Source organism: Melanerpes formicivorus, unplaced genomic scaffold (assembly GCF_026170545.1).
Source record: "Melanerpes formicivorus ecotype bairdi unplaced genomic scaffold, bMelFor1.0.p_v2 SCAF_12, whole genome shotgun sequence".
Taxonomy (NCBI): domain Eukaryota; kingdom Metazoa; phylum Chordata; class Aves; order Piciformes; family Picidae; genus Melanerpes; species Melanerpes formicivorus.
In genome coordinates, this window is record NW_027142364.1 from 8,121,384 (window position 1) to 8,145,927 (window position 24,544).

Below are 24,544 nucleotides of genomic sequence, written 5' to 3' on the forward strand. Positions count from 1 at the left end.
GGAAAGCCCTGCCTGCAGCTCCAGCGAAAGCAGGCTTGCCAGACTGCATAATTGGAGTAACAACCGTACTCTTGAATGCTTTCTCCCCACTTTCCCTTTAACTCCCCAGAAACACATCCAAGATATAAATTCATGGTTTATTGTAAAGAGTCAGGTTGTGAATTCCTCGTTTCTGCGGCCAGTGGCAGTGTGCAGCCAGGAACGGAGCAGCCGCAGCCTGCCGGGTCCCCGGGCCCCATGTCGAGAAGCGCTGCCCTCGGCCGTGGCTAAAGGGGAAGGAAGAGAGCTGCTGCCGAGTGACAGCGGCCCGCGTCACCTCTGCTCTCACACATCCCTAGGACGCCTTGCTCCGGCTTCCCGGAAGAGCAGCGCAGGAAGGGGAACCGGGCGGGCCGGGCAGTGCAAGCCCTGCCCCGCGACCGCCGACCCGGCCCCGCTCCCCGGGCGGAAGGGCGCAGGCGCGCTGCCCCCGCCGGTCGCTGCCCCCCGCCCGTCGCAAGGCTGACGCGGCGGCGCCGACGCAGCGCGCTCCGGTTCGGCGTGTGGCGGCGGCGGGAGGGGGGCGGAGCGCGGCCCTGGCGGCTGCCGGGACGAGCCAGGCGCCCCGACGGGCAGAGGTGAGGCGTGGGGCGGTGGGCCCCCGCGGGCCCTGACGGCGGTTGGCGGTGGCCCCGGCCAAAGCTCGATACGTGCTCGGCCCTGTCAGTGCAGGGCAGCGCGGCCTGGTCAGCGGTCGCCAAGCCCCGGCCGCAGGGAGAGCGGTTGGCAGCTCCCACCCGGAGCTCCCTGTGGCAGCGCTCAGGCTTCGCTCACCTGGGTTTGCCCCGACTCCGTTGGCCGGAGAGCGGCGGGTCCGGGAGCGTGGTCGCCTGATGCTCGCACCGCGGGCGGGCGGAGGCCGCTGTCCCTGTGCTGCCTCCCGGCCCTCTGCAGTCCGGCCTCTCCTGCCCGCCCTGTGGGGGCCGGGGGCCGGCGGTGGCTCTTGGCGTTGTCATAGAGGTTTGACTGGGCTAGCGGGAACAGGGACCTTGGGGAGCATCCTGGGGCGGTGCAGAGCCTCTCCTGTGCCGGTGCGTCCTGGGCAGCACGCATAGCCTCTCCATAGCTACAAGACTCGCAGAGTCAGGGTATTCCTGGCAGCTGGGCAGCTGTACAAAGGGATCCTCAGTTGTTGCAAGAGGACTTCTTTTTCACCGGGCTGTCGCCCCAACTTCTCTGCCCCCAAGTTGTCTTTGGCTCACAGAGCTTCTTTGCTGTGTAAGCAGGGAGCTTATCTGTGGCAGCGCTATTTGCTCTTCCATCCCTGAGCCCTTCCAAACTAGGCTGCAGTGGTGAGGAAGGGATAGGGAGCATAGCAGGGGTGGCTGTCACAGGTGTGGTGCTGAACCACAGACAGGAACAGCAAAGCTGGGTTCCTTAGATGAGGACTGAGTTTAACTGGTGTGCTCTCCCTACAGCCATCTCCAAATTAAACTTCTTCATGCTCGGAAGAGAAGCAGATTGCCTTTGGTAATAGCCTCACCTTACTGTGTGTGTGTCACAAACACAAGTAGAGAAGTAATCTATTTTTCAGAATTGCGGGAAAATAATGTTTAATATTTGTGAAATACACTGTGTCTTAAGGTAAGCCTTTAGAAAACATCAGAGAGACCTCTGATCCCAGACATGTGCAGGGACTATGACTGAAAGTTTGGGCTCTCTTCTCTTAACATGGCTTAGAGAAGTTTGATGGACTTTTTTCAGCTAGTTCCATGCTTCTGCCTTGTAGAGGTATTCAGGAAGGAAGGGACAAAGCTTCAGTGATAATTAAAATCATACTAATGCTTGAAGATTCAACATTATTTATGTCTTTATGCCTTACTTTGACAGAAGTGGCTTTGGTTTTTATCCTAGAATCTTTTTCATCGCTGATTTCTGACAGTGTTTCTCTTAAATGCTGTTTTATCTGATATCTGAGATACACATACCTCCATAATCTAGTTTAGCCTAAAGGAGGCTATTTTTGTAAATAAATTATAATTCTCTTGCCAAAAATAAATTTGGCACATGTACAACTAACTGGGGGTTTGCTCCCAAAAGCACTAGTTGAGAGAAAGGAAGAGACCAAAGTAACTGTCAGAGTTTAACCCTTGCAGTGTGATAGCTGAGATCATCAGCTGTGAGACTTGCAGTGCTCCTATGAGCTGGTGACTGGACTTCAGCCATTTTTGCATGATCTTGTGTTAATAAGTTATGTTTGCCAAAGCGTGTTTCCCTAGGTCTTGTTTCACCCCTGGGACAAAATGTTCAGTTTCGAGTTCACAGAACTGTGGTGGGCAGGTCAGAAAAGGCAGCAAAGGGGAGATAGTTCCCAGTGCTGTGAACCTTCGTTACTTCTGCATGTGCTAATTGAATCATTTCAGACTTCCTGACCTTGTCAGCTTTGCTCTGGCCACGGGGTGGTTTGCAGAGAGACACCCTTCCCCAGTTTCCTCTCTCTATTTCCAATTTTGGATTCTGGTTGGGGGTGGGCAGGCATCTTCTTTTACAGCATGTCTCAGCTCTCTAACCTCAGGCCTGCTTTCTCTTTCCTGCTTATCTTCTGTCCTTGGGAGCTTGCCCCAGATCTCCACTGCGAAAGATTGGACTCATTGGGTGTCGCAAGAGCTGCTGCCTCCCATGGGAGATGGTGATGCACAGATAAAACTCGTGCCCACATAAGGTCACGCTTTCAAGGCTGTTTGCTTTGTTTACATTACTTATGCTCTTCAAAATAGCCTTTCATATTTTGAATAGCAGCATTAGAATCTAGGCTCTCTGGGGAAAGCAAACAAACAACAAAACAATCTAAGAGTTAGCAAGTGAGCTGCATTTGAATGACTTGTCAGCTGCATGTGTCCCTTGATCTGCTGGCCACCTGAATGCAGCCTAGATTGCTTGTGGTGAGCTGTGCTGCTGAGGTGTGATGGGTTTCTTCAGAATATGTGGACAAGAGGTTTATGTGGTCTGATACTTCGGTGCCAGCTAGAAACCTTTGATTAGAGTCCTGTGAGCAGCATTGCCTGGGACTGCCTTTCCCATTTTGGTGCTTTTCACTTGAAACCTGGTCTCTCTAAACCTGGCAAAAATAAATAGGACTGCCAGGGAATAGTTAGCTGTTAAACTGCAACAGGCTTAAAATTGGTGGAAGATGGGAACATGTAGTATCTTTTCCAGTATTTCATTTCACTGCAGCTGTAGCAGTGTGTCGTAGGGTTGGAAGCCTCAAACGGTCACAGTGTAAGTTGTAGAGTGAGCTGCTAATTGATCCAGTGAAAGTAGAGTGTGTATGTTGTTAGTTGGTAAGGAATCAAGGGTCTCCCATTCTTCCATTCCTCTTGTGTAGCTGTTTAGTAAATTTTAGGTAGGCTTTATGTCAAGTTGATACAAGGTCGTGCTCTCTTGTAGCTTACCAGAGCTCTCAGGGTAAGTCTCTAGCTGAAAACAGAGTGGCTCCCAAATGCGGTTTTAAAAGCTCAGAGTAAAAAGCAAATTTATAACCAGAATCTGCCATTAGTACAGAGCTGTAACAGTCTAGGGGTGTCTTTGTCCAGTGCAAAAGAGTTTGTGCCTTTTAATATTTAATCATTTGTAGATGATAAGTCAATCACAGCTGAATTACAGTAAGTTGTGGTCTTTGGGATGTGTACATTTGGGGCTTTTTTGAATTTAAGATTCTTCTGGTGTAGTCTTGGCAGTATCCCTGTGCAGTGGAGGTATGGCTTATACCAACCAAACAGCTCTTTTACTGCTGCAAGTTGCTCTGCTTCAGAGGTTCTTAACTTGTGTCAGCGTATGGGGCAAAGATGTGACTTTCACTTCTGGTTCTTAAGCTTTGGGTGGTGCTTGCTTTACTTCCAGTCTTAGGTTGCTCACTTCGGTTCCTTTTCTATCAGATGACTTTCTAAGCTGTCCTTTTGCCCTGCTGATTTATGTTGCCACATAAAACCAGCAATGCTTTGGTAGCACTGATGGAAAATAAGTTCTTCAAGCAGTACTTTTAATTAAACATTTGCCTATGGATTATCTTTTGTCACTCAAAGTAATGCTGCTATTAGAAAAGTGAACTATTTCAGCTCCTAGAACTGGGATTAACTGCTCCTTGGAGGCCTTTGCTTTAAAGGGATCCAGACTCGAAACTGATTATGTTTGAAAAGGAAGAGGGGAGGGTGTGAAAAGTTTGCTTGGGTTAAATGGCTTAGTCAATTTTTTAAGGAGTCAGTTTTTTAAGGAGAAACTTATTTGTACAGAGAAAACTTTCAATCTGGAGAAGCTGGTGTGTGCATCAGAAACACAAAACAGTTTGTAATCCTGTAAATTACAACACCAAGCATTTTTTAGTCATCTGTGTTAAAAATCAAGCTGAACAACAGGTGGGTAGAATCGCTTTCCTAAGATCTTCCTTTGTTGCAGTTTAAGAAGCTGGATTTCATGGCGCTGATGCGCGAATGAGCTGTTTCGATTGCTGTTGCAACTGATTGCATTGGAACTGTGGCACCACTCTTGTCTCTCAACTCAAGTTCACCTCAGGTTATTTTTGTTGTCAGGACTTATCTTTGCTGGAATCTAGTTCAGTATTTTTCCCTCTGTGACCATTAATTCAGTCTGCTGCGGGTGAAACAATGGCAGCTGTAGATATTTCAGCTCCTGTGTATTTTGTCTTCAGAAAACCAGTGGTCACTCAACCTTCTTCCTCCTCTAAGGAAGGAGGTTGGATTGTTGGATTTTGCTGTGACAGAGCCAGGAGAAAAGCAATAACTCCAAAGTGTTTAGGGATGTTCTTAAATCTAGGCAGATGCACAGTTCCTGTGAAGCAGTGAAACGTTCTTGGAGTACTTAACACTAGCCATGTTGGCTGAAACTCCTTGTCTATGTAGTTCTGTTGAGAACACTGTGGTGTTGCTGGATTGACTTGGCTGATCTGGATGGAAGTGTGGCTGGAATAAGCTGTCCTAAAGAAGGCTGTGGTTTGACAGATGTTTCCTGGGGCTGCTCAAGGCATGTTTTGGAGGTGCCATATGCAATAGACAGATATGTAAAGTTTGTAGCATAAAAGCAGGCAGAAAGTGGACCTAGCATGGAGAAATATGTCAGTGCTAGAAGAGCAAGTATGAGAAAAAAGCTAGACCCTGTTGCAGTGTTTACACTGTTAAGCTGTACTGTCTTGCACATCTCTGTCAGGGGACGTAGCCTGGTTCATTTCTGTGTTGTAGATGGTGCACTGTGGACTGTCCTGTGTGGTGGTAATACCTTCTGTGAATGTTAAATGATACTCGTCATCCTTTCTGTATTTCTGCTCCCCTCCCACGCCTCCATGGGAAAATAAAATTTAAAAAGCCCCCTCGTGTTTGTGTCTAAGATGAGTAGAGTGAAAAATGCTGAAGAACTTTTAAAGTCAGACTTTAAATACCTGTTTGTGTAGGAGTCAAGCACTCATATTTGCCTTTAAAGTCCAACTGTTAGTGTGCTCTTTCCATGTATAGGTTCTTTTATTTTCAGCTAGATGATGGCTTCATGCAGGGCTTGGGACAGATGTAGCTAAGGGAAAACTAGTTATAAATTTGTCTGTAAGTCAGAATCAGTTGGATAGAGTTGGGGAGCAAAGCTCATTTCTGAGTTTGAGAAAAAGCCCAAGCTGTTGTACAATACAGGATGTGGTGTACTTGATGAGGCTGGGACAATTTGCATGAAACGTCCTATGTCGTGTCCTCAGCTGATACCTTCCCCTTGTGTTTCTGGAGCCTTCTGCCTTTGAATTCAGTTTTAGTTATGTTGTGAAGAAGAATAGATGTTATAGTGCAGGCTTTATGCTCATGTAATTGCAGATATATCCCTATTGCACACTTTGAGATGCAGGGTTTTACTGGGCAAAGGGAATTTTAAGATGATTAACCAGTGTCCTGCACTGACAGTTTGTTGGGTGTTTTCTTAATGCAAAGATAAACACTGACTACAGTAACTGATGGTGATGTTGTCCTATGGAGTCAGCTGTTGCTGTAAATGTAGAAGAGCCACTTCAGAGTAAGCTGTGTCATTCTTTATCTAGTCACAGAATCAACGTTTCTGTGGCAGCATGTGCATCGCTGTTCCTTTAAGGGAAGAATTTGTGTGAGCATGTGAAGTGTCTTCACACAAAGTGCCTGCTAACATCTATTGCACAAGAATAAACGTTTGCTTTGTACCACGCTGATGGAACTGGGTACCTGCACACACTTGTTGACTAACTTGGACTTCAAAGTTTTGTTTTTCAAAAGCCTTTTGAGGCAAACAAGTTAATCATGCTTGCTCTACAAAGTGGGTATTGAGAGAGGTTTAACCTCAGGCTAGAGTCAGAAATTACATATAGGGAGTGTGGGGTGGGTGGGGATTACCTGTTTATCATTTTACCTCAAGGGGAGGTAAATGAGAAGAGGCTGTTTATTTGCTGGGCCATTGCAACTATTGCTTCTTTTTTACTTTTGGTGCAAATGAGAATGTCCTCAGGAACGTGGGATTGCGTTTGGAGAATGGAATTTTAGACAGGCGTGTTGCCCGAGGAATGTGTCGTAGTGTTTTGCTATTATGTTACAGTCCAGATAACTGAATTAATTTCCTTTATTCTTTCAGCTGTTTTTCAAGATCATAATGCAGCAGAAGAATGAAAAACCATAGAAGACAATTGCTTTGGAAAAGAAGTCAGTTGCTCACCTGGTCTAGAAGATGGACCACCAGATTTGGGGAGCTTGGCAAATGCTGCTTCCAAAAGCAATTTTTCCTAGCTAAGAAAACAAGACCGAGTGCTCAGCTAATTGTGAGGTTAAATCACAGCAAACTGTACAGCAGACTGCAGTGCAGAAGAAGAGTGCTTGAGCACCAAAGCAAGTGGACTCCTGATGTGCCTGTAGATGCAGAGACCTATCAAAAACCTACTGTTGATCTTTACACTTTGCTTACAAAACTACCGAGAGCAAAACCATCCTGTCGCTATCACAGAGCTGAAAGCTCATCTGGAGAAGTAGTAAGGAACCCCAACAATGAATCTGTCTAGAGTGAAGATCCCTTGAAAGAAGAGTTTGAAAGTGTCACTGTTCTTAATATCATCTCTGGCAATATCCATTATGTCTCCTGTGGTACTCTGGGTGCTGCTGCCTTACCTGTAAAAAACCGTGGGTTTGTATATAGCAGGGAGGAGAGCAGTAATGGTGAGGGCAACGCAGTCCTAACAGTTTTAGACAACTATAAGAGGAAATGCTGTTGCAAAGGGAGTGGAATGGAACTTGTGGCCCCTTGATAGCTATAAAGAGGTCAAAATTTAACCATCACACTGTAAAAAAGAGATTTTCATTTATGATGCACAAGAAGCTCTCTATGGTTAGGTTTTGGTACAGAGTTATAAAATCCCCGAAACTTCGAGCAAAAGGCAAAACCTGCAAACTGGGAAAAATCAGAAAAATCAGGCCAAGGTGGGTGCAGAAAGGTACGAGGGACCACCCGGAGACGCTCCGGCGGGATTTGGAAAGCAGGTTGTGTAATTGGCTTACCTACTCAAGATCTAAAAGCAGTCGTCTTTGGCACCGGTACAGCTCGCCAGGTATGAACAATAACACCCCCAAATCTTCAGGTGAGGAGAAGGAAATTCCTACACCTGAGGTCTGCCCTGCACAGGATGCGTTACTGAGTGCTGAGCTGTGTTCTGAGGAGCCGGAGTCTGGTGGGCAGGATGGCAGTGTGGGTGCTGTCCTGCCAGAACTGCATGCTAGAGCTTCTCCAGAGGCAGAGGCCTTGCACCAGGTGGAGATCAACGGGGCTCTGGTAGAGGATCATTGCTCTGACATTTTAGTCTCCGCTGCAGGAAAAGAAATTTCTGTTTCAGATCAAGAAAACACAGAATGTGATGAGGTGATGGGTGTAGATGGAATGACACAATTGCAGTCCTCCTTGCAGAGTTCTCATGTCAATGACAATGTTGCAAATGGACCTTTATCCATGGAGATGGCACAAAATGAAGACAGCTCTGGCCAAATGGAAGTAGAGGACTCCTTAAACCTGGACAATTTTAGTGCAAAGTTACTAGATCACCCTTACTGTAAAAGTCCTCTTGAGGAGCCTTCACCAGAAAGCACAGGACTAAAATCAGGAACTCGGAAGGGAGGCAAAAGGAACATTCAGAAATCTGCCCGGGTGGATGATGAGCAGTTGGCAACGTGGCTTTGTGGTATACCTTTTACATATTTTAGGGTTTCCAGGAGTTCCTGAAACTGCTGGGTGTATCGTGGAGTTTGCATGTTGCATTAATTCCCTTCTTAAAAGTGTTTTGTTTGATTTTTTCCAATTGTGAACTGTAAAGGGTGCTTAGCATAGCACTAGTGACGTGAAGCTGATAAGAGGCAAGCTGCATGGAGGAAAGGCAAATCAGTGCATACCTGACAAGCTGTTTTGAGGGATAGTTGAATGGTGTCTCTGCTTCTTTTGGTTTAGAGAATGAAACGTAATTTAGTTGGAATCTTTGTGGCAAGCTATTGATAGACATTTTAAATGTCTTCTCTCACAGTTTCAGAAGATGGTGTGGGGTTGAAACGTACACATTTTTCAATGGTCGACAATCACAACTCTCACCTTGGTTTTTGAAAATGTCAATGTTCTAAGACTTCCTTCCAGCTGTACCTTCTCTTCTCTTACTCTGTCTTAGACTGAAACTAAATCACTTAATGAATGTAAGGTTTAAATAGCCAAGTATTGTTTAATGTCATTTGGTTTCTTCTACAATTGTTCATTGGATCTTCCTAGAATAACATTTTACAGGCAAGAGAAGTCATAGCAAAGGTTCAACAAAAAAGGCTTTGGGATTTTTTTTTTTACTCAGTGCTGAGCATGCAGCATTTGATAGTCTCTCTAAAAGAGGGACATGCTAAAAATAGTAATTGATGTCTTATCTATAGCAGCATATGGTACACATAAGGTTCAAAGTTCAGTGTTGTTCTGGTAGCTGAAGTCTTCCTCTGGAGGAATGGACTTCATAGATTCCCATAAACTGGAAGCTGGTGTCAACTGCTGTTAAAGGGATTGTTAGAAGTTTGACTTGCTCCAAATTTTCTGCCTGTCTCTTTAGCCTTCGATTTTGCAGTTGGTTCTCTAAAGCAAAAGATGAAGAAGGAGACTCTGAATCTCAGAAGTCGATGCAAGTTAGTGTGGGATGTGTTTCTCTGTGACCCAGTGGGGACCAGGTGCCATGTGAGAAACCGAGAGAAACTGTGGTACCAGAGTGAACAGACCTCTTCTGCAATGGAGGTTTGAAGTTTGTCCAGAAGAGCAATGATAGTCTTTGTTAACCATCAAGAACCAAGACTTATCAGAGTGGCAGAGTTAAAGTTTTGTAGTCTGATAGGTAGTCATGTTCTTAATAGGCCTGAATAACTTAAATAAGACAGAGAGCAAATTCACTAAATTTTCCCACACTGAACAATTTTAAGGGAGTTCTTCCCTAACTTCAGCAGGAAAGTAGGTGAGACCAGTTTCCATTTTTTTCAGAGCTGAGGATTCCTCTCTGAGGATTGAAGGCAAATCTACACTATGTACACATTCAGACCAATATTGCAGCATTTCTGAGTTTTCTCAGCTGAAGAACTAAAAAAGAATTCTAATTTTGGTATAAATATGTACAGGAGTTCTTGTCTGTTTAGGAGTGTTGTTAATAAATAATGGCACCCTAAAAGATACTGCTAACCTGCCAGGGATTCCTAGGGTAGATGCATGAAGGAGATGAAGTGTAGGGATGCTCTCAAGTTTTGAATTTCTCTGCAGCAGCTGAACAGGGCTGCAATATTGAGTGCATTCTGATGTGCTATTAGATATCAAACAGAGCTCCATGGTTAAATCCTGTTCGTGATGGGTTCCTGATCTTGCACCATGTCTGAACTTCATATTTTCCTCCTTGAGTTATTCAGTTACAATCAGCCAAAGTGAGGTCAGAGTCTAGCTAAGGGTCTCCTGGAACTCTGCTGCTCTTAGTTGTAACTACAAGAACAATCCTTCCTCTGTGAGTATGAATAAAAAGCTTTTAAAAATTGTATATATTAAAAGAGAATAAGGTACTCTTATAAGCCCCATACACCTTCTATCTAGACTATCTAGCCAGAGTGAGAAATACCTCTTTGTCAGGATCTAAGATGTAAAGGATAAAAATCGTTAGCCAAATGTGTGGCAGAGTTGTGAGGAAGGTTATCTTCCCATGAAGAATGCTTCCTTGTGTGATCTCACTCTTCAGTCCTCCCTTCCTTCTGTCACACATCTGGGTCTATTTCTGGCTGTATCTGCACTGCTTTTCTCAGCTTTTTGTGTTTTGTTGTCTCTCTCCTTCTCTTTTTGTAATTCTTTCCTTACTGCTCTGCTTCTGGCACCTATTTTTATCAGGTGTTTCTCTCATCTTGCTCCTTCCCATTCTGATCTTTGAAAGTTTCCAGGAAGTGCTGTTAAAGCTTTAGTAATCAGAGAGCTCATCATACACTGCACTGTCTGCTTATGCTCTCTGCACAAAACTCCAGCCTGAGAAGAGTCCTGGAATTTAAGTTACTGCAATTCCCTGGACTCTGATCTCAGATCCAGCTTTCTGTACACAGGGCATGTGTTTAGTGCTGCATTTGAAAATCAGTTTTCAGAAAGCTGGATGGCTTGGTCTTTTTTCCTTTTATTCACCAGCAAGGGTTGAAATCCTTTTTCCATTCTCTTTCATTCTCAAAGTGACTTTGGATTCCTGGATGGGATTTACATCCCCAGTGTTCCAGTCTTGTGTTTGAGAAAAAAAAAAATATTTCCTATGATTTTTTTTTTTATTCTTTCAGCATTCATATCTTCATTATTTCCTAGTGAATACCTTGTTTCTGGTGTTATGGTTGCCCAGTGTTTTCCCAGGCAATGTCAGACTGATACGTCTGTCCTTGTCACCTTAAATGCTATCCCTAGGATACAAGGGTAAATGAGTTAAACTTGCTGAGAATCTGTCTGGTGTCTTTTCTGTTCACTGTGGTGGGAGCAGAGGAACTGAACAGTCTGCAAATACCCTGCCAGCCAAGGTTCCTTATGTTCAAGCATACCATAAGAAGGAGAGACTGGGTTTTCAATGAAAACTGTGGCAGAAATGGATGACTTTTCATGTTGCATTAAAATTATTTAAAATGCTAATTGAAATAGGCAGGAGAGTGGATTCTTCCAGTAGCACTGGTATTTGTTTGATGTTTGTATGTGTGTATACTCGCACTGGTTAGGCCACACCTTGAGTACTGTGTCCAGTTCTGGGTGCTTCAATTTAAGAAGGACATTGAGACTCCTGAACGTGTCCAGAGAAGGGCAGCGAGGCTGGGGAGAGGCCTCGAGCACAAGCTCTACGAGGAGAGGCTGAGGGAGCTGGGATTGTTTAGCCTGGAGAAGAGAAGGCTCAGGGGAGACCTTATTGCTGTCTACTACTACCTGAAAGGTGGTTGTAGCCAGAAGGAGGTTGGTCTTTTCTCCCAGGCAACCAGCACCAGAACAAGAGGACGCAATCTCAAGCTGTGCCAGGGAAGTTTAGGCTCAAATTAAGGAGAAAGTTCTTCACTGAGAGAGTTGTTAGCTATTGGAATGGGCTGTCCAGGGAGGTGGTGGAGTCACCATCCCTGGAGGTGATCAAGAAGGGACTGGACATGGCATTTGATGCCATGGTTTAGTAGTCTTGAGGTCTTGGGTGACAGGTTAGACTTGATGATCTTTGAGGTCTCTTCCAACATTATTGATTCTATGATTCTGTATGTGCTAATAATGGAGTCTGATCTTTTCCTGTGAAGCTGAGTGATCAGATTCCTGCTTTCTATTTTATCCTCCTTCCCCTACCCCACTTTTATTTATTGTTGCTAATTTGAGCTTAGTTTTCTTTCTTATATGTGTATATATATACACATACACACTCACAAACACATGCCATGTATGGTGCTGTGTGTTGTTCCAATGCAGAATGATTGCTGTGTGCACTTGGAAGAGCTGAGTACTTTTTTGGATTCGTGAATTTGGAAGGGGTTTTTGGTGTAGTTGCACTTTCATTTTTTTTTCTGGTGTCTTTAAAGGATTCCTAGATGAAGTTATGAAGAAATATGGCAGTTTAGTACCACTCTGTGAAAAAGATGTCATGGAAAGATTAAAAGAAGACTTTAATGAAGATTTTTCCCATAGGTGTGTAGCCATTTTTACATTCTAAAGAACAAATTGCTCACATTGCTGCTGCATGTTCCACGTCTAACACCTAGCAGCACAGAAGTCTCTTTGACGTGACCTTAACGTTTTTTCTTTTCTCTTTCTACCTTTCCAATCCTTAGAAAACCTTTTATCACCAGGGAAATCATGAAGTACCGGGAAAAACATCCCAAAACCTCCACTTGCAATTTCCGTGTCTTCTATAATAAGCACATGCTAGATATGGATGATTTAGCTACACTGGATGGCCAGAACTGGCTGAACGACCAGGTCAGAGATGCTGGTGTTTATGTGCTTCCTTACCTGTTGTTTTTGGTTTGTTTTGGTTTTTTCTAAGCCCATTTATATTGGGGTATCATTTTCTCACCTGCTGCACTGTAGCTGGACTATCCTTCACACTTGAGAAGTGAAAGAAACAGTGAGCAGCTTTTACAAGGGCAGGTGCAGTAATAGTGGTTCCAAGTCTGCAAAATGGGAGGTGTCACAACTTCCCTTTTGAAGAAATGGTGTTGCACTGAGAAAATGGTGGCTACCTTTACAGGTGTTAGCATATTCCCCTACCCCCAAGCTTGAACAGATTACAAGAGCAGTAGAGTGGAGCAACAGACTGTGTCCCTCAGCCAAAAACCCAAGAAGGTTGCAGTGCTGAGGGCATGCACCACTAAACTTAAGTGGAATTAAACTGCATTTCAGATTGAGGCAGGCTTCAAGCAGCCAGTTACAGTCTCTCTCTGGGCCAACCACTATTAGTTCCAGAGCGCTTGTCCTTCAGAGCAAAATGTTACTGTCATTGCTCAGCTCCTTGTTGCAGCTGTTAAGTGTGAATTGTCCTGTATTTGGCAGGAACTTGTGAATTTGGGTTCTACAGTACTGTTCTGTTTGTGTTCAAGTATTTACTAACTCTTACAGGTAATTAACATGTATGGTGAACTCGTCATGGATGCAGTCCCTGAAAAGGTGAGGGCCTTTGTTATGATGCAGATGTACCTAATGAGATATTGAGAGGGAAGGGTGAAACATTGCTGTTTCATACAGAGAATAGAGATCTTAGCTCAGTGATGTTCTGAGTGGTTCCATTATAATTTGTTGCTATTTGCTGCTCAAATTTTCTTCCTTTCCTGTGCTAAAATACATTTTTCAGTGCTGTTGCTCTTGTTTCAGGAACTTACTTGATTAGCTCTGCAGGTGGTCTCTGTGGTGGCCTGATGTTGCTGAGGTACCTGTGGAAGACAGGTGCCCTGTTTTCACCCATCCCACTCTCCTTTCTCCCTTGGAGGGTTTTTGCCCTCAGCTCATCTAGTTCTGAAGTGCTTTATCCATGCCCTCGCTCACCAGTCTGGGGTTTCAGCTGAAATTTCTGATGAAGATGGATTTCTGCTGAGATGACAAACCATGAATGGTAGCAGCTGAACCATGCACATGTGCTGCTTGCACTCACCCACCCGCCCACCTCGCAGCTGTGGGGGCCATAACAGCTCAAACTGCGTCAGCTGCCTGCCTGGTGAATGTGAATTGATGCGGAGCTGCTTGGTTCCTCGGCAGGACTCTTTGGTTTGTGCACCTTCAACAGAATGCTTACTGCTTTCCAACTGGAGTGTCTAACTTGGTGGCAGTTTGAAAAAAAGGAAAAAAAAAAAAAAAATCAGGAAAACACACACCCCTACACCCCCTCTGTGGCTAAATTTACAGCAGTGGCAATTATAGAAAGCCATCTGTTTATTAGTAGAGCTGAACAATTTTCAGGTGAGACCACAAAGAGAGAACCAAACAAAGCCCTTTATTTTTTTTTTTTTAGATGGGCTCTGCAGAATGTAGCTCTTAAAATCTTAAGGCTCAGAAGAAAGAGCGTTCTTGCTTTGATTGGTGGTGATGGTGATTCTTCATTAGTATTCTCTGTACTTCCTGAGTGTGTGCTAAGGTTGTGGTATTGGAGATTGTATCTGTTTGCTTGTGTCTGCTTTTTCTTCATAGTGCATAATTGAAATCCTCATGGGAGATTTTGTGCTGGTACCTCAGAAAGTAGTTTTGAAGTCTGTTGGCATAACTAATGGGTGTTAGGCTGTGTTTTCAGATGCTGGATTTTTGAACTTCTTTTTCAAGTAATAATTCCAGCCCACTACCACCTCTACACTGGCAGAATTATTAAAAACAGATGTTGCAGGTACCCATTGGTATTAATCTGTTCCTGTAATTGCAAGAAGCTAAGCATGGGGAATAATAGGTGTTAACCTGGAGCTAAATAGGGGGCTTTAATATTTTTTTGCCATAAATATAGGTGTTTAGTTACAAGATGGATGTGCTATAACTTAAAAATGCTTTTAAATAGCAGGATTTTTATATTATTATTTTTTGGTGTGGAGCTGCTCATGCTAGGTGAATACAAATGACTATGTTGTTGGATTAAATCTCCTAACTGGTTTGATCTATTTTTCATATGAGAGCTTCCAGCAGCTAAAACCAGAAGTTACTCCCTTCTTTACCACCTTGACTTCGCCAGTCCAGTGTTGTCTTTTCATCCCTGTAAAGAACAACAAAACCTGTCATTCCTTATCCTGGTATTTCTCCCCCAAATCTGCCCCCAACAAAAAAATTAAACATATCTATACCTGGAGATACAAAAGTATAAATAGAAATACTGCAGTAGCTCACATCATGATTGTAGGGAAACAAGGCTTGCTTTATTTGCTTGCTAATGAATAGCAGTAGTTTAGGCTTAGCAAAGCCTCTTTTGGTCCCTACTGGGGTTTTATTTCTAAACCTGCATTAAATATTGCCTCATTACAAGTTGTTTTGAATTAATTATGTTGGGGAAGGGGAATGACACTGCATGAAGATTTCTGTGCTCATTCTTCCTCTCTTTCTTTTCTAGGTTCATTTCTTTAACAGCTTTTTTCATAGACAGCTCGTAACCAAAGGATATAATGGGGTAAAACGATGGACTAAAAAGGTATCCTTTAACTCCCTGTGGTCAGTGCTCTGCTCTTTCTGGGCTGGGTTGAAGCATTAACTGAAAACTGGGTTAAAGTGTGTTATCTGCAAAGGAGCTATGCAGAATGAAAGGAGGTTCATAAAAATAGTAGAGTGGTAGTATTCAAGTTAGTATGATTATGTTGTGAAAATATTCTTTAAATGGGTTCATCTTCAGTGCTAGGTTATCTCTGTGTATGTTCATGCAAGCTGTTAATTCAGCTGCAAGAAATGTCTCCTAGTGCTGCTGACAGTGCCAGGTACACTAATCCACAGGAGAGCAGACTTAATTCTGCTTCTTCCTTTTATCTCAAACTGGGACTGTTTGGTAAAATAAAATTGTTATTCTGAACACTTACAGATACTAGAAAGCAGAAATTAGAGACCTGTAGTTAATAAGCTGAACTCTTGTTCATGTGACAAAATGCACCTTGCTTTCAAGGAGCCATGCTGGATCAGGAGTTGTGATATTTTCTGAGGTAGCTAATACAAAGACCAGTGGTCTCTTTTGGGTGGGTTTTTTTTTTCCCTGTGAACATTTGTCCTTTCTAATACAGGAGATGAGGCAAGACTAATCAAGGGCCATGTTTGAATGTATGATCTTTCTGCAGAAGCACTTAAATAGCACACGTCTGTGAAATGCTAGAGATGAACTCATTATCCAAATATAAAATCTGTTCCTATAATTTATTAAAATCTCTTCAAAGAGAGACTGAGTATTGGTGCTTAATATTCCCAGATACTTTTTTTTTTGTCAATGTTCTTTTTCTCCGAAGTTTTGCAAAAAAAAAATAAAAACCACCAGAAGTGAGGGTGGATTCTGGATTCCTGGTGCTGGTGAGGAGGGACTCCATGAGAGCAGGACAGTCGTTCAGACATGCACTGAAATTCCTGAAGAGTCTCTAAAAAAAGGAATGAGAGCTAAGCACTGCTGCTTCGTGCTGCAGTGTGCAGTTAAGGGCAACCTGTGTCTGCTTTTGAAATACACCCGAGTGTTGCACCAGGCTTTATAAGTGTGCTCTCCTGAGAGGCTGGAGCCTAGAAGGACATGCTCTTCTGCATCTAACTGCCGTGGTTTCAAAGCTCAAGTTTGTGTCTGTCCCTTCTGGCCACCAATCAGCCTGGCACTCTTGCTCTGACCTGCTGGCACGTCAGCTAGCTGGCTCTGCACTGTCTCGCAAATCTAGGTTGCCAGCGTTCTTTCTCTAACTCAGGTCATGACTAAAGACCCTTCCAGCTTTTGGCTGCCTCTTTCCACTCTTCTGCTACAGGTTTGCATGCCTGCAGCAATCCCACAAGAGTCACGTGAGGCCCCTTGAGTTTGGCATGGCTCTGCTATTGCTGGACATCACGGAAGATGCAGTTCATTTATCTTATTCCAGTTTTCCTCTGTGGTCTCAGCTTGCTGCTGGCTGACATCTCTCTGCTTCTCTCCAAGAATGATGGATTGTTGTGTAGCGAGCATGCTGTAATCTGGTCAGGAAGCAGTTTCTGCAGGTGGGAGCAGGGATTGTCCATGCTTGTGACAATCAAAGCACTGTTGTGAGCCAGGCTCAGCTGATAACCACTGTGAATGCTCAGACTTTTTTATGTCTTTGGCTTCCTACTGTTACTCAAAAAATGGACTTTTCTTTCCTACCAGCGACCTGCCTTTACTGGTGGTGCAGCAATTATGTAGTGTTGGAATGGCACAGTGCTTAGGGAAAAAAAAAAACAAACAGCCAGTGTAGAAATCTTCCCACAGGATGAATTAATTTAGATCAGCATTCTATTTTTGCATATTTTCTGGACTGTATCTCCAAAACCCCACTAATTAGACACCCATTTTGAGAGGAGCTGGGAGAAAGAAAGATCATGAAAGGCCCTGGCTTGGCTGGCTTCCAGAAGCATAAGGGCTCATCTGCCACCCAGACACTGGGGGTGTTGTATCTGATCTAGCTGTTCTGTACGTTAGGACTTTCTCCTTTGTTTACTTGCCTGTGACCACAGTACATCTGCTACAGAGTTAAGTTCAAGAAAGGATGAATCCGTTATGCCTTCACACTGTCCTTTATTCTGCTCACCAAAGCATCATGCACTCCTCTGCCTTCCTCTGATGAGTTGCAGAGTCTGTGTTATGGCAGAGGGAGTCAATGTGCACCAGCTTGATGGTTTTGTAATGGGTGGTTTGTAATCACCACTGCTTCATCTGTCACCTATCCACGATGCAGCTCTGATGGAAATTGGTAGTGCTCAAGCTGCAGGAGTATTGTTACAGAAGATCTGTAGCTAACCCAAATTGAAGCTCAGTGGTGTTACCATCATTGCTTGGGAAATCAACACAGCTTTTAAGGTGCAGCATGAGCAGGACTTCGCCACAAATATAGCGGTGACAAACTCTGCTATTGTATGGCGCTCCTTAGTCACTTTCTGGGCTGTAACTAGATTTTTGTACCTGCTAGTAAATTGTGAATGAGATAAACATGAAGAATGTGGTGAAAGAGTGGAGGGGGCAAAAGAACACTTTGGTCAGGGGGCGATGTAGAGGAGACTTACATACCAAATGGGAATCTTGCCTTACTACATTCTGCCTGTGGAATTCTCTCTAATGCATATTGTTCTTCTTGCCAGGTGGACTTGTTCAAAAAGACTCTTTTGTTAATTCCTATTCACCTGGAAGTCCACTGGTCCCTCATTACTGTGAACATCCCCAATCGAATTATTTCATTTTATGATTCCCAAGGCATTCATTTTAAGTTCTGTGTAGAGGTAAGTGATGGCTGTGTCTGCAACACTTGAGCTGTTGGAGGTTTTTAAACAAAACACACACCCTCCTTTTTCTTTTCAGCTTTAAACTTTAAATGCAGTGTGTCTGTTGTCCTGCCGTGTATGAAATGAGAATCAATTTGTCCTGCTGAGGAGTCTAAAGCACAGACCTCGAGGGTCACACCAGAGCTGGGAGCTGAGGTCAGATTGCCTATTGCCTAATTAGCCTGACCGTGTAATCGGCACACCTTTTGTGCCTCTGTCTTGTCACTCCCACAAAGAGCAGGGGGCTCAAAGCCAAGTGCCAAAGGGAAGCAAACTAGCCAGGAAGAGAGTATGGCAGTTCTTTAACCTGCTGAGGGGCTTGTGTTTAGGAAATATCAAATTGTGGTCCTTCTGGGGGGAGTTTGGCTGCGTGAGAGAACAGGACTGAAGATGCTGTAGTGCTGCCCAGCGGGGTTTATGTGTTACTCTGCTGTTAACAGTGTGTTGCCTTTTTCCTCCATCTGCTTTGGTACAGGGTGTGTACCTCTGATTATAACCCAGCAACCTTTCAAAGCTGCAGCTTGGACAGTGGAGTTAAATTATCAGTCTTCCTGGTAAAAAAGCAGCCAGAAAATTTTTGCTGGAACTAGCAAATTGTAATGACCCTCTTACAAAAGCTAATTTTGTCAACTTAATTGCTTGCTTGATGCAGTAGCCCTTTACTTTTAACTGTGTGTAGTTGTTGGCTTACAGAAGAGTAGTAATTATTGTACCCAGGAGAGTTCCCGGCTAGGACTTCTGAATGAAGATACCATTTTTCTGCTGGTGTTTGCTGAGGATGAAGCTAATGTTTGTTCTGGGAGCAAGAGACCTCATGCTCTCCAGCTCCTGAACTTGCAGCATAAACCTAGGATCCCTCTCAGCAGCTCTAGTCTCTCCTGCAGTCTTGCTAAGGGGCCTCTCCCATCTTGCTCCAGGCAAGGCATTTGCACTTAAATTCTTGCCCTCTGTAGGGGAAGGAGGGCCAATACCCAAAACTGTGCCGTGATCCACCCACTGAGGTGAATGTTAGTGTGCTAGAGTGTGTTTAAATTGTGCTATAAACCAGCAGCCTGTTTACAGAGAAGTAGAAGGATTTGCTTAACCCAAGACCATGGGCTCATTTATCTTCCTTCCTTCTCTTAGCTTGTGTCAGACTATTTTTTCCTGTATGTCACTAAAACTCTCCCTGGAGCTTTGTTGATTAGCTGCAGAACTGAGAGTGTCGTGTATTGAGATTCAGGCAGGAAAATGTCATCATGCCCAGTGTAAGGGTTTTGGTGTCAGCCAAGTAAGCTGGAAGGGACCACATGCCAGACTGTGCTTTGTCTCTCTGCATGTCTGGGGGCACTCTGACTGTGAGTGCCACAGCTGGTCTAGTATTAAGTATAGCAGTGTCTTGTGAGGCTGAGGGGTGTTAAAGCCCCCCCTTAATAGAACAAAGTGAGTCTTGGTGGTAAAAGGTGCAGTACCCACCACAGTTCATTTCTTTACCTTTACATCTGAGCTCAGCTCCTAATACTTAATCACTTGAAATTTGTCCTCACTGTCAAAAGGAGACCAGCAAGCATGTCAATGTCTCTCTCTTGTTGTTTAGCTGGTGAATAATAACAGCTGCTTTTTCTCCTTTCCTTTTTAAAGAACATTCAAAAGTATTTGCTGACTGAAGCAAAAGAGAAGAATCGCCCTGAGTTTCTTCAGGGTTGGCAGACTGCTGTGACAAAGGTAAATGGCAGCACTTTGAGCCCTGGAGTCTGACTTTCTGGGAGATTCTAGGGGACTGCATCTAAACCTATGTATTTGTACAAGTACTGAATTGTTTTATGCTGACCACATGGAGGGTGCTAGAAATGACACAAGTGGTTACACGTGGCAGTCAGAGCTGTCGCTCGTTTAGCTCCCACTAGGTTTCTCATACTTTCTGCAGCTGACTGATCTGAGACTAATCTCTGGACAGTTAAATACATGTGCAGCAAAACCTGTTGATGGCACAAGGTCAAGGGCTAAATGTGCTAGAGACTCAGCTTCCTCACTTCTGTCAAAAAGACTGTGCTGAACTATGCCAAATGGATGGGATTTGGTGAGGAAGTGAACAGGCTGATGCTGCTACTGCCTATATTTCATATTTGCTATGGATAAAGGGCTTTGGTCTCCAGGGCTGTTTGTGGCACATTGCATTTGATCACAAGTAAACAAAGTCTGGCAACAATAAAAAGGAATAACTCGTGTGTAGTGTAAATGAGGGAATGTGTGATTTGCGTAGCCGTCCCATAATGGCTTCAAAGATATAAAACAGGTCATTGCACACCACACATACTCCCAGCAGCTCCCTCCTCACACAGATTTATTTTTAGAAGCTGATACAATGATGAAATGATTCCTCACTGTGCTCATGCTCACCCTGTGCAGTCAGAGTTTGTCCTGTGTTCAGTGAGGTTAGATGATCAGGGAGTTGAGGAGAAAGGACCTTTTCTCTTTGATTGCCAATGGCATAGCAGCACTAGTGAGTGGGACTTGTTAGCTCCGCATACCAAAATTGAGCACGCTTGAAGAAATAACAAAGGTTGAAAGTTATCATTTAAGAGACTGTTTTGCATAGTCCTGTTGCTTGACAATGTACCACTCTTCATATTCTTCAAGACCCTTTGACATGGCTGTGGTAGGAGAGCCACTGCTGGTAGCTTGGGTGCTGAGAATAATCTTACTCTAGGCCTGCATGACTTTGCTGATATAGTTTGGTGCTGTGTAAAGCAGATAATGCTGTACAAACATTTATTTAAACTAATTGAGAAGCTGTTCTGTGCAGGTCAGTAAAAGAAAATAAACTTGAAAGAAAGATTTGTAATTTGTTTTGTGTCCTACACTATATATTTTTCTAAATGTTAGATGTTATTCTAACAAGGTGTTGAGTGTCACCTTGCAAAAGTTGAGATCAGAGTAAGTAATTACAGTTTCAGTTCCTACTGCTGCAGTCAGCTAGGTCTGAGAACAGGATACCCGGTCGTTTCACTTGAGTCTCCTTCTGGTCTTTAAGCAGGACTTGAGAGAATGAAAGGGTAAGTAAAGGTCTAACATGTTTCTTCTTGTTTCTTTTCCTCTTAGTGCATTCCACAACAGAAAAATGACAGTGACTGTGGGGTTTTTGTGCTCCAGGTAAGAGTTCTGCTTTTCAAAAGTCAGTAGCCTGTGTTGTTGGTGTAATAGATGTCCTGTTTTTCAATCAAGACTTTTCCTTTTCCTCAGTACTGCAAGTGCCTCGCCTTAGACCAGCCTTTTCAGTTCTCCCAGGAAGATATGCCCCGAGTGAGAAAAAGGATTTACAAGGAGCTGTGTGAACGCCAGCTAATAGACTAATAAAATGCAGCCAACCTAATTTCTCTGGCATTTCTGACAAGCTGCAGCTGGTGTTTGTGTACTTGAATTTCTGAAAACTTCCGTGAATTTTGAACGATTCTCAGCTGAGTGGTGTGGCCACTGTTGTTACCTCAATTTTTTTGACAAGCTCTTTAGCTGGCAGAATATAATAGAGCTGCCATAAAAGATTCTTTATGTCAGTTTGGTTCTCTTATGTTCTTTCCTGTATTTAATATTTATTATTTCAGCATGCATATAGGCAAAGCATGCAACTAAAACCATAAAACTGTAGATTTGGTGCACCTTTGAGATGTAGCTAGAAATGACAAATACAGGTGATTTTTGTCTGGAAACATAAAGATGCATGATATGTTTTCTGATGCAATAATGCTTTGAATGTATCAACAACAAAAATCAATTACAGAAAAAGAACAGCTCAACCCTATTTGATAGCTCCATTGTCCCTGTTGTGACTGTATAACAATGAATCACCACTTTTTAGGGTGGCTAAAAACCATTTACAGATTTAATTTGTGGACACCCCGTTTTGCTAATAAAGTTTGTTCTGTTAACATTTATCCAACTGTCATGATCAGCCTGTCCCTATAGATAAAAAGCAGCCTTTGCACAAATAAAGCTTCAGCACTTGTCTGTGTAATAAAAAGTACAAAGGTGTTCAGTCAGATTGATGGTCTGTTCCTATATGCTGCAGAAATCTCCATGATGTGTTTATTAAGGACAAATATAAAGCTGACCCTGAAGAGTCACAGCTTAGATACTAAGATAAACTTCTTGGCTGTAACTGTTTAAATCTCAGACGGCTTTGGCTTGTTTTTCAAGTCCACAGTACACAGTGAAATGTACCATTTCAGCATCTCTCCTTTCAGCTCTGTCTTCAAATGAGCTCCCTTCAAGCTTGTCATGGTTAACCTCCCATTGGCTTTTGCCTTTGTTCAAATATAAATTAATTCATTTCTGCTGCATCTGCTGTTTGATTGTCTCAAGCATCCTTAGTAGTGTTTGCGTTCAGTAGCACCGAGGGGTCTGGTTGGGAATAATGGCACTTGTGGTGCGTGTTGTGCAAACACAGCAAGCTCATGTCCTGCTTCTCTGGAGGGCTGGGAGGCTGGGAGTCCACCACTGAACTTTGACATGTTGCTGCACTGGGCAGGGTTAAGTGAGAGTGGTGGATCTTGAGACTTCTGGGATTTTTGCCTTCATGTGTAAACTCTAATGTGCTCCTTGCTGAAGAGAGCTCCTTTTGTTTGGAGAGGTTGTTGCATAGGTCTGCTACACCAGCAAATGTCTTCTCTGTGTTTTTCTGCCAGAGAAAGGAGTGACCCCAGAGGAAAACTATGTTCAGTGGTAAATATCATCTGTTGCACAGCTTCACTCTGTCCATAGCCCTGCCTTCTGATGGAGGAAAACCACTTTGAGTTTCCTGTCTTGCAAATTAATTCAGGCTTGAGCTGAGCCAGGTGCAAATCCCTCCTAGATTACAGGAGGGAGCAAAGAGAAGTGAGGGAGCACCAAGCACAGTCAGGCCAGGAGATGGAAGCGTGTGCAGTCTGTGTTGTGCTAGAGGTCTGCAGTATCCTTGTGCATTCCCACTTCCCCTTGTTGGCAGCTGGCAAGGGCTGGCTTCATTTAGCAAGAAAAGGCCTTAAGCGCTTGGCTGGATGATTTAAATAAGGACCTTAAGACCCAGACTGGCTAAATGTACATTTGCCCATTGTATGGTGCAGAGGGACCCCCACAATGTGTGGTTTTCTGTTTCTCTGAAGTGTTGCTGATGTAAGCAGCAGCACCTTGTTAGGGTAGGGACTGTGAGCAGTAGGGGGTGACTTCCATGAAAAGTTAAACTTGGGATGTAGTTTGTCATGTGCCAGGGTAGAAGATGTAAGTCAGTGCTGCTTTTTGTTTTCTCTCTTCACTGCTCTCACATGAATGGTCCAAATGCTGCCATGCTGAACGAATCCAAGTTAAAGCTGACTCAGCAAAAGATTGGTCTTAAGCCAGAGGACAGAGTTGTTCTCACCTCAGTGTGACTTGTCACTCAATGTGTATACCAGCGTGACCAAAGAGGGAGAGTTGGGTGGCCAGGAGGAGACATGAAAGCAGTACTAGCTTTGGAAACCTGGAAATGAAGCTATATTCTCAAGCATGACTCCCTGCAGGAAAGGAGTGAAATAGAGAAAGGGAAACTGCATAAAGAGGTTGCCTTTATTTGCAGAATTTAAGCTATTTGATGAGGAAGCTTGAAAGGTGTGCTGTGACAGTCTGCTAGTGGCAGAGACTTAGTACTTCCGAGGAAGGCCCTTATTTTTTGTGAGAAGTTGGCTTTGTTGATGGATATTTTTCATTTCACAGGGATGTGCTGGAGCACTGGACCATAGCTAGTCCTTTCCTGAAACTTGGTGCCTACTATTGGTTGGTAGAAAACCATCTTCCTCTGTGTGAGAGGTTGGGAGGAGGCTTTAATGATGATCCCTTTATTGGTGGCATCAGTAGAGGTGCAGCGTTCCTGTGAACTTTGTGTGGAGCGAGAACAGGGATGCTTTGAAGGAAGGGCATGTGTGTACCAGATCATTGGAGGGGAAGGGGCTTGCGTTTGAGTCTGATGTCTTGTGAACTGGGGAACAGGGTGGGGAAAGATGCATGTTGGAAAGTACTTCTTCTGTGCTTTCTTGTCATCTAGCGGTTTGCTGACAAGTGTTCCAGTTGGTTATGGGGCAGTACAGAGGAGTTGCACTTGAGTCTCCAGCTGTGAACACACCAGTGAGAGGCCTCTGAAAAAAAAAAAAAGGAAAAAAAAAGAGAGAGAGAGGGGAAATTGAAAACAGAGCTAATGTAAGCAAAGTATGTTGGTGCAGGGTTGAAATTAATCACAGGCAGTCAGAATCTCAGACTCTGTAATGGTGTATCCTGTGAAACTGGACTAATTAACTCCTCCTTGAGAATGTCTTTGATGCCTCAAAGGAGATGGACTCCATAATCTGTAGTCGTTTTACCAGTTCTTAAAACATTCAGAACTATGCTGAGTGTTTTTATTGTGAGAGGCACATTTATGTGGATGTACTTCTGGCTGTTAGGAATGGCACTAATGTGATCTTCAGAATTTCATAAATCACTCTGAACTGGTTTGGCTGATGCTTAAATTTCACGACTTGTTCCGAGGAGATTTTCTCACTGTGCTGATTTATACAAACGGTCCCAGACCCAGTGAAACCTCCATCTT

General features: G+C 43.7%; 1 protein-coding gene across 1 annotated transcript; it reads left to right on the forward strand.

Annotated features, from left to right (window-relative positions):
- Nucleotides 1-487: 487 nt before the first annotated feature.
- SENP5 (SUMO specific peptidase 5) lies at nucleotides 488-21,989 on the forward strand. The gene is made up of 10 exons (XM_068145119.1): nucleotides 488-617; nucleotides 6,625-8,212; nucleotides 12,090-12,195; nucleotides 12,339-12,486; nucleotides 13,126-13,173; nucleotides 15,086-15,163; nucleotides 17,794-17,931; nucleotides 19,594-19,677; nucleotides 21,055-21,105; nucleotides 21,196-21,989. Exons 2-10 carry the CDS (start codon nucleotides 7,246-7,248, stop codon nucleotides 21,304-21,306), a joined length of 1,731 nt encoding a protein of 576 aa, XP_068001220.1. The 5' UTR covers nucleotides 488-617; nucleotides 6,625-7,245; the 3' UTR covers nucleotides 21,307-21,989.
- Nucleotides 21,990-24,544: the final 2,555 nt, after the last annotated feature.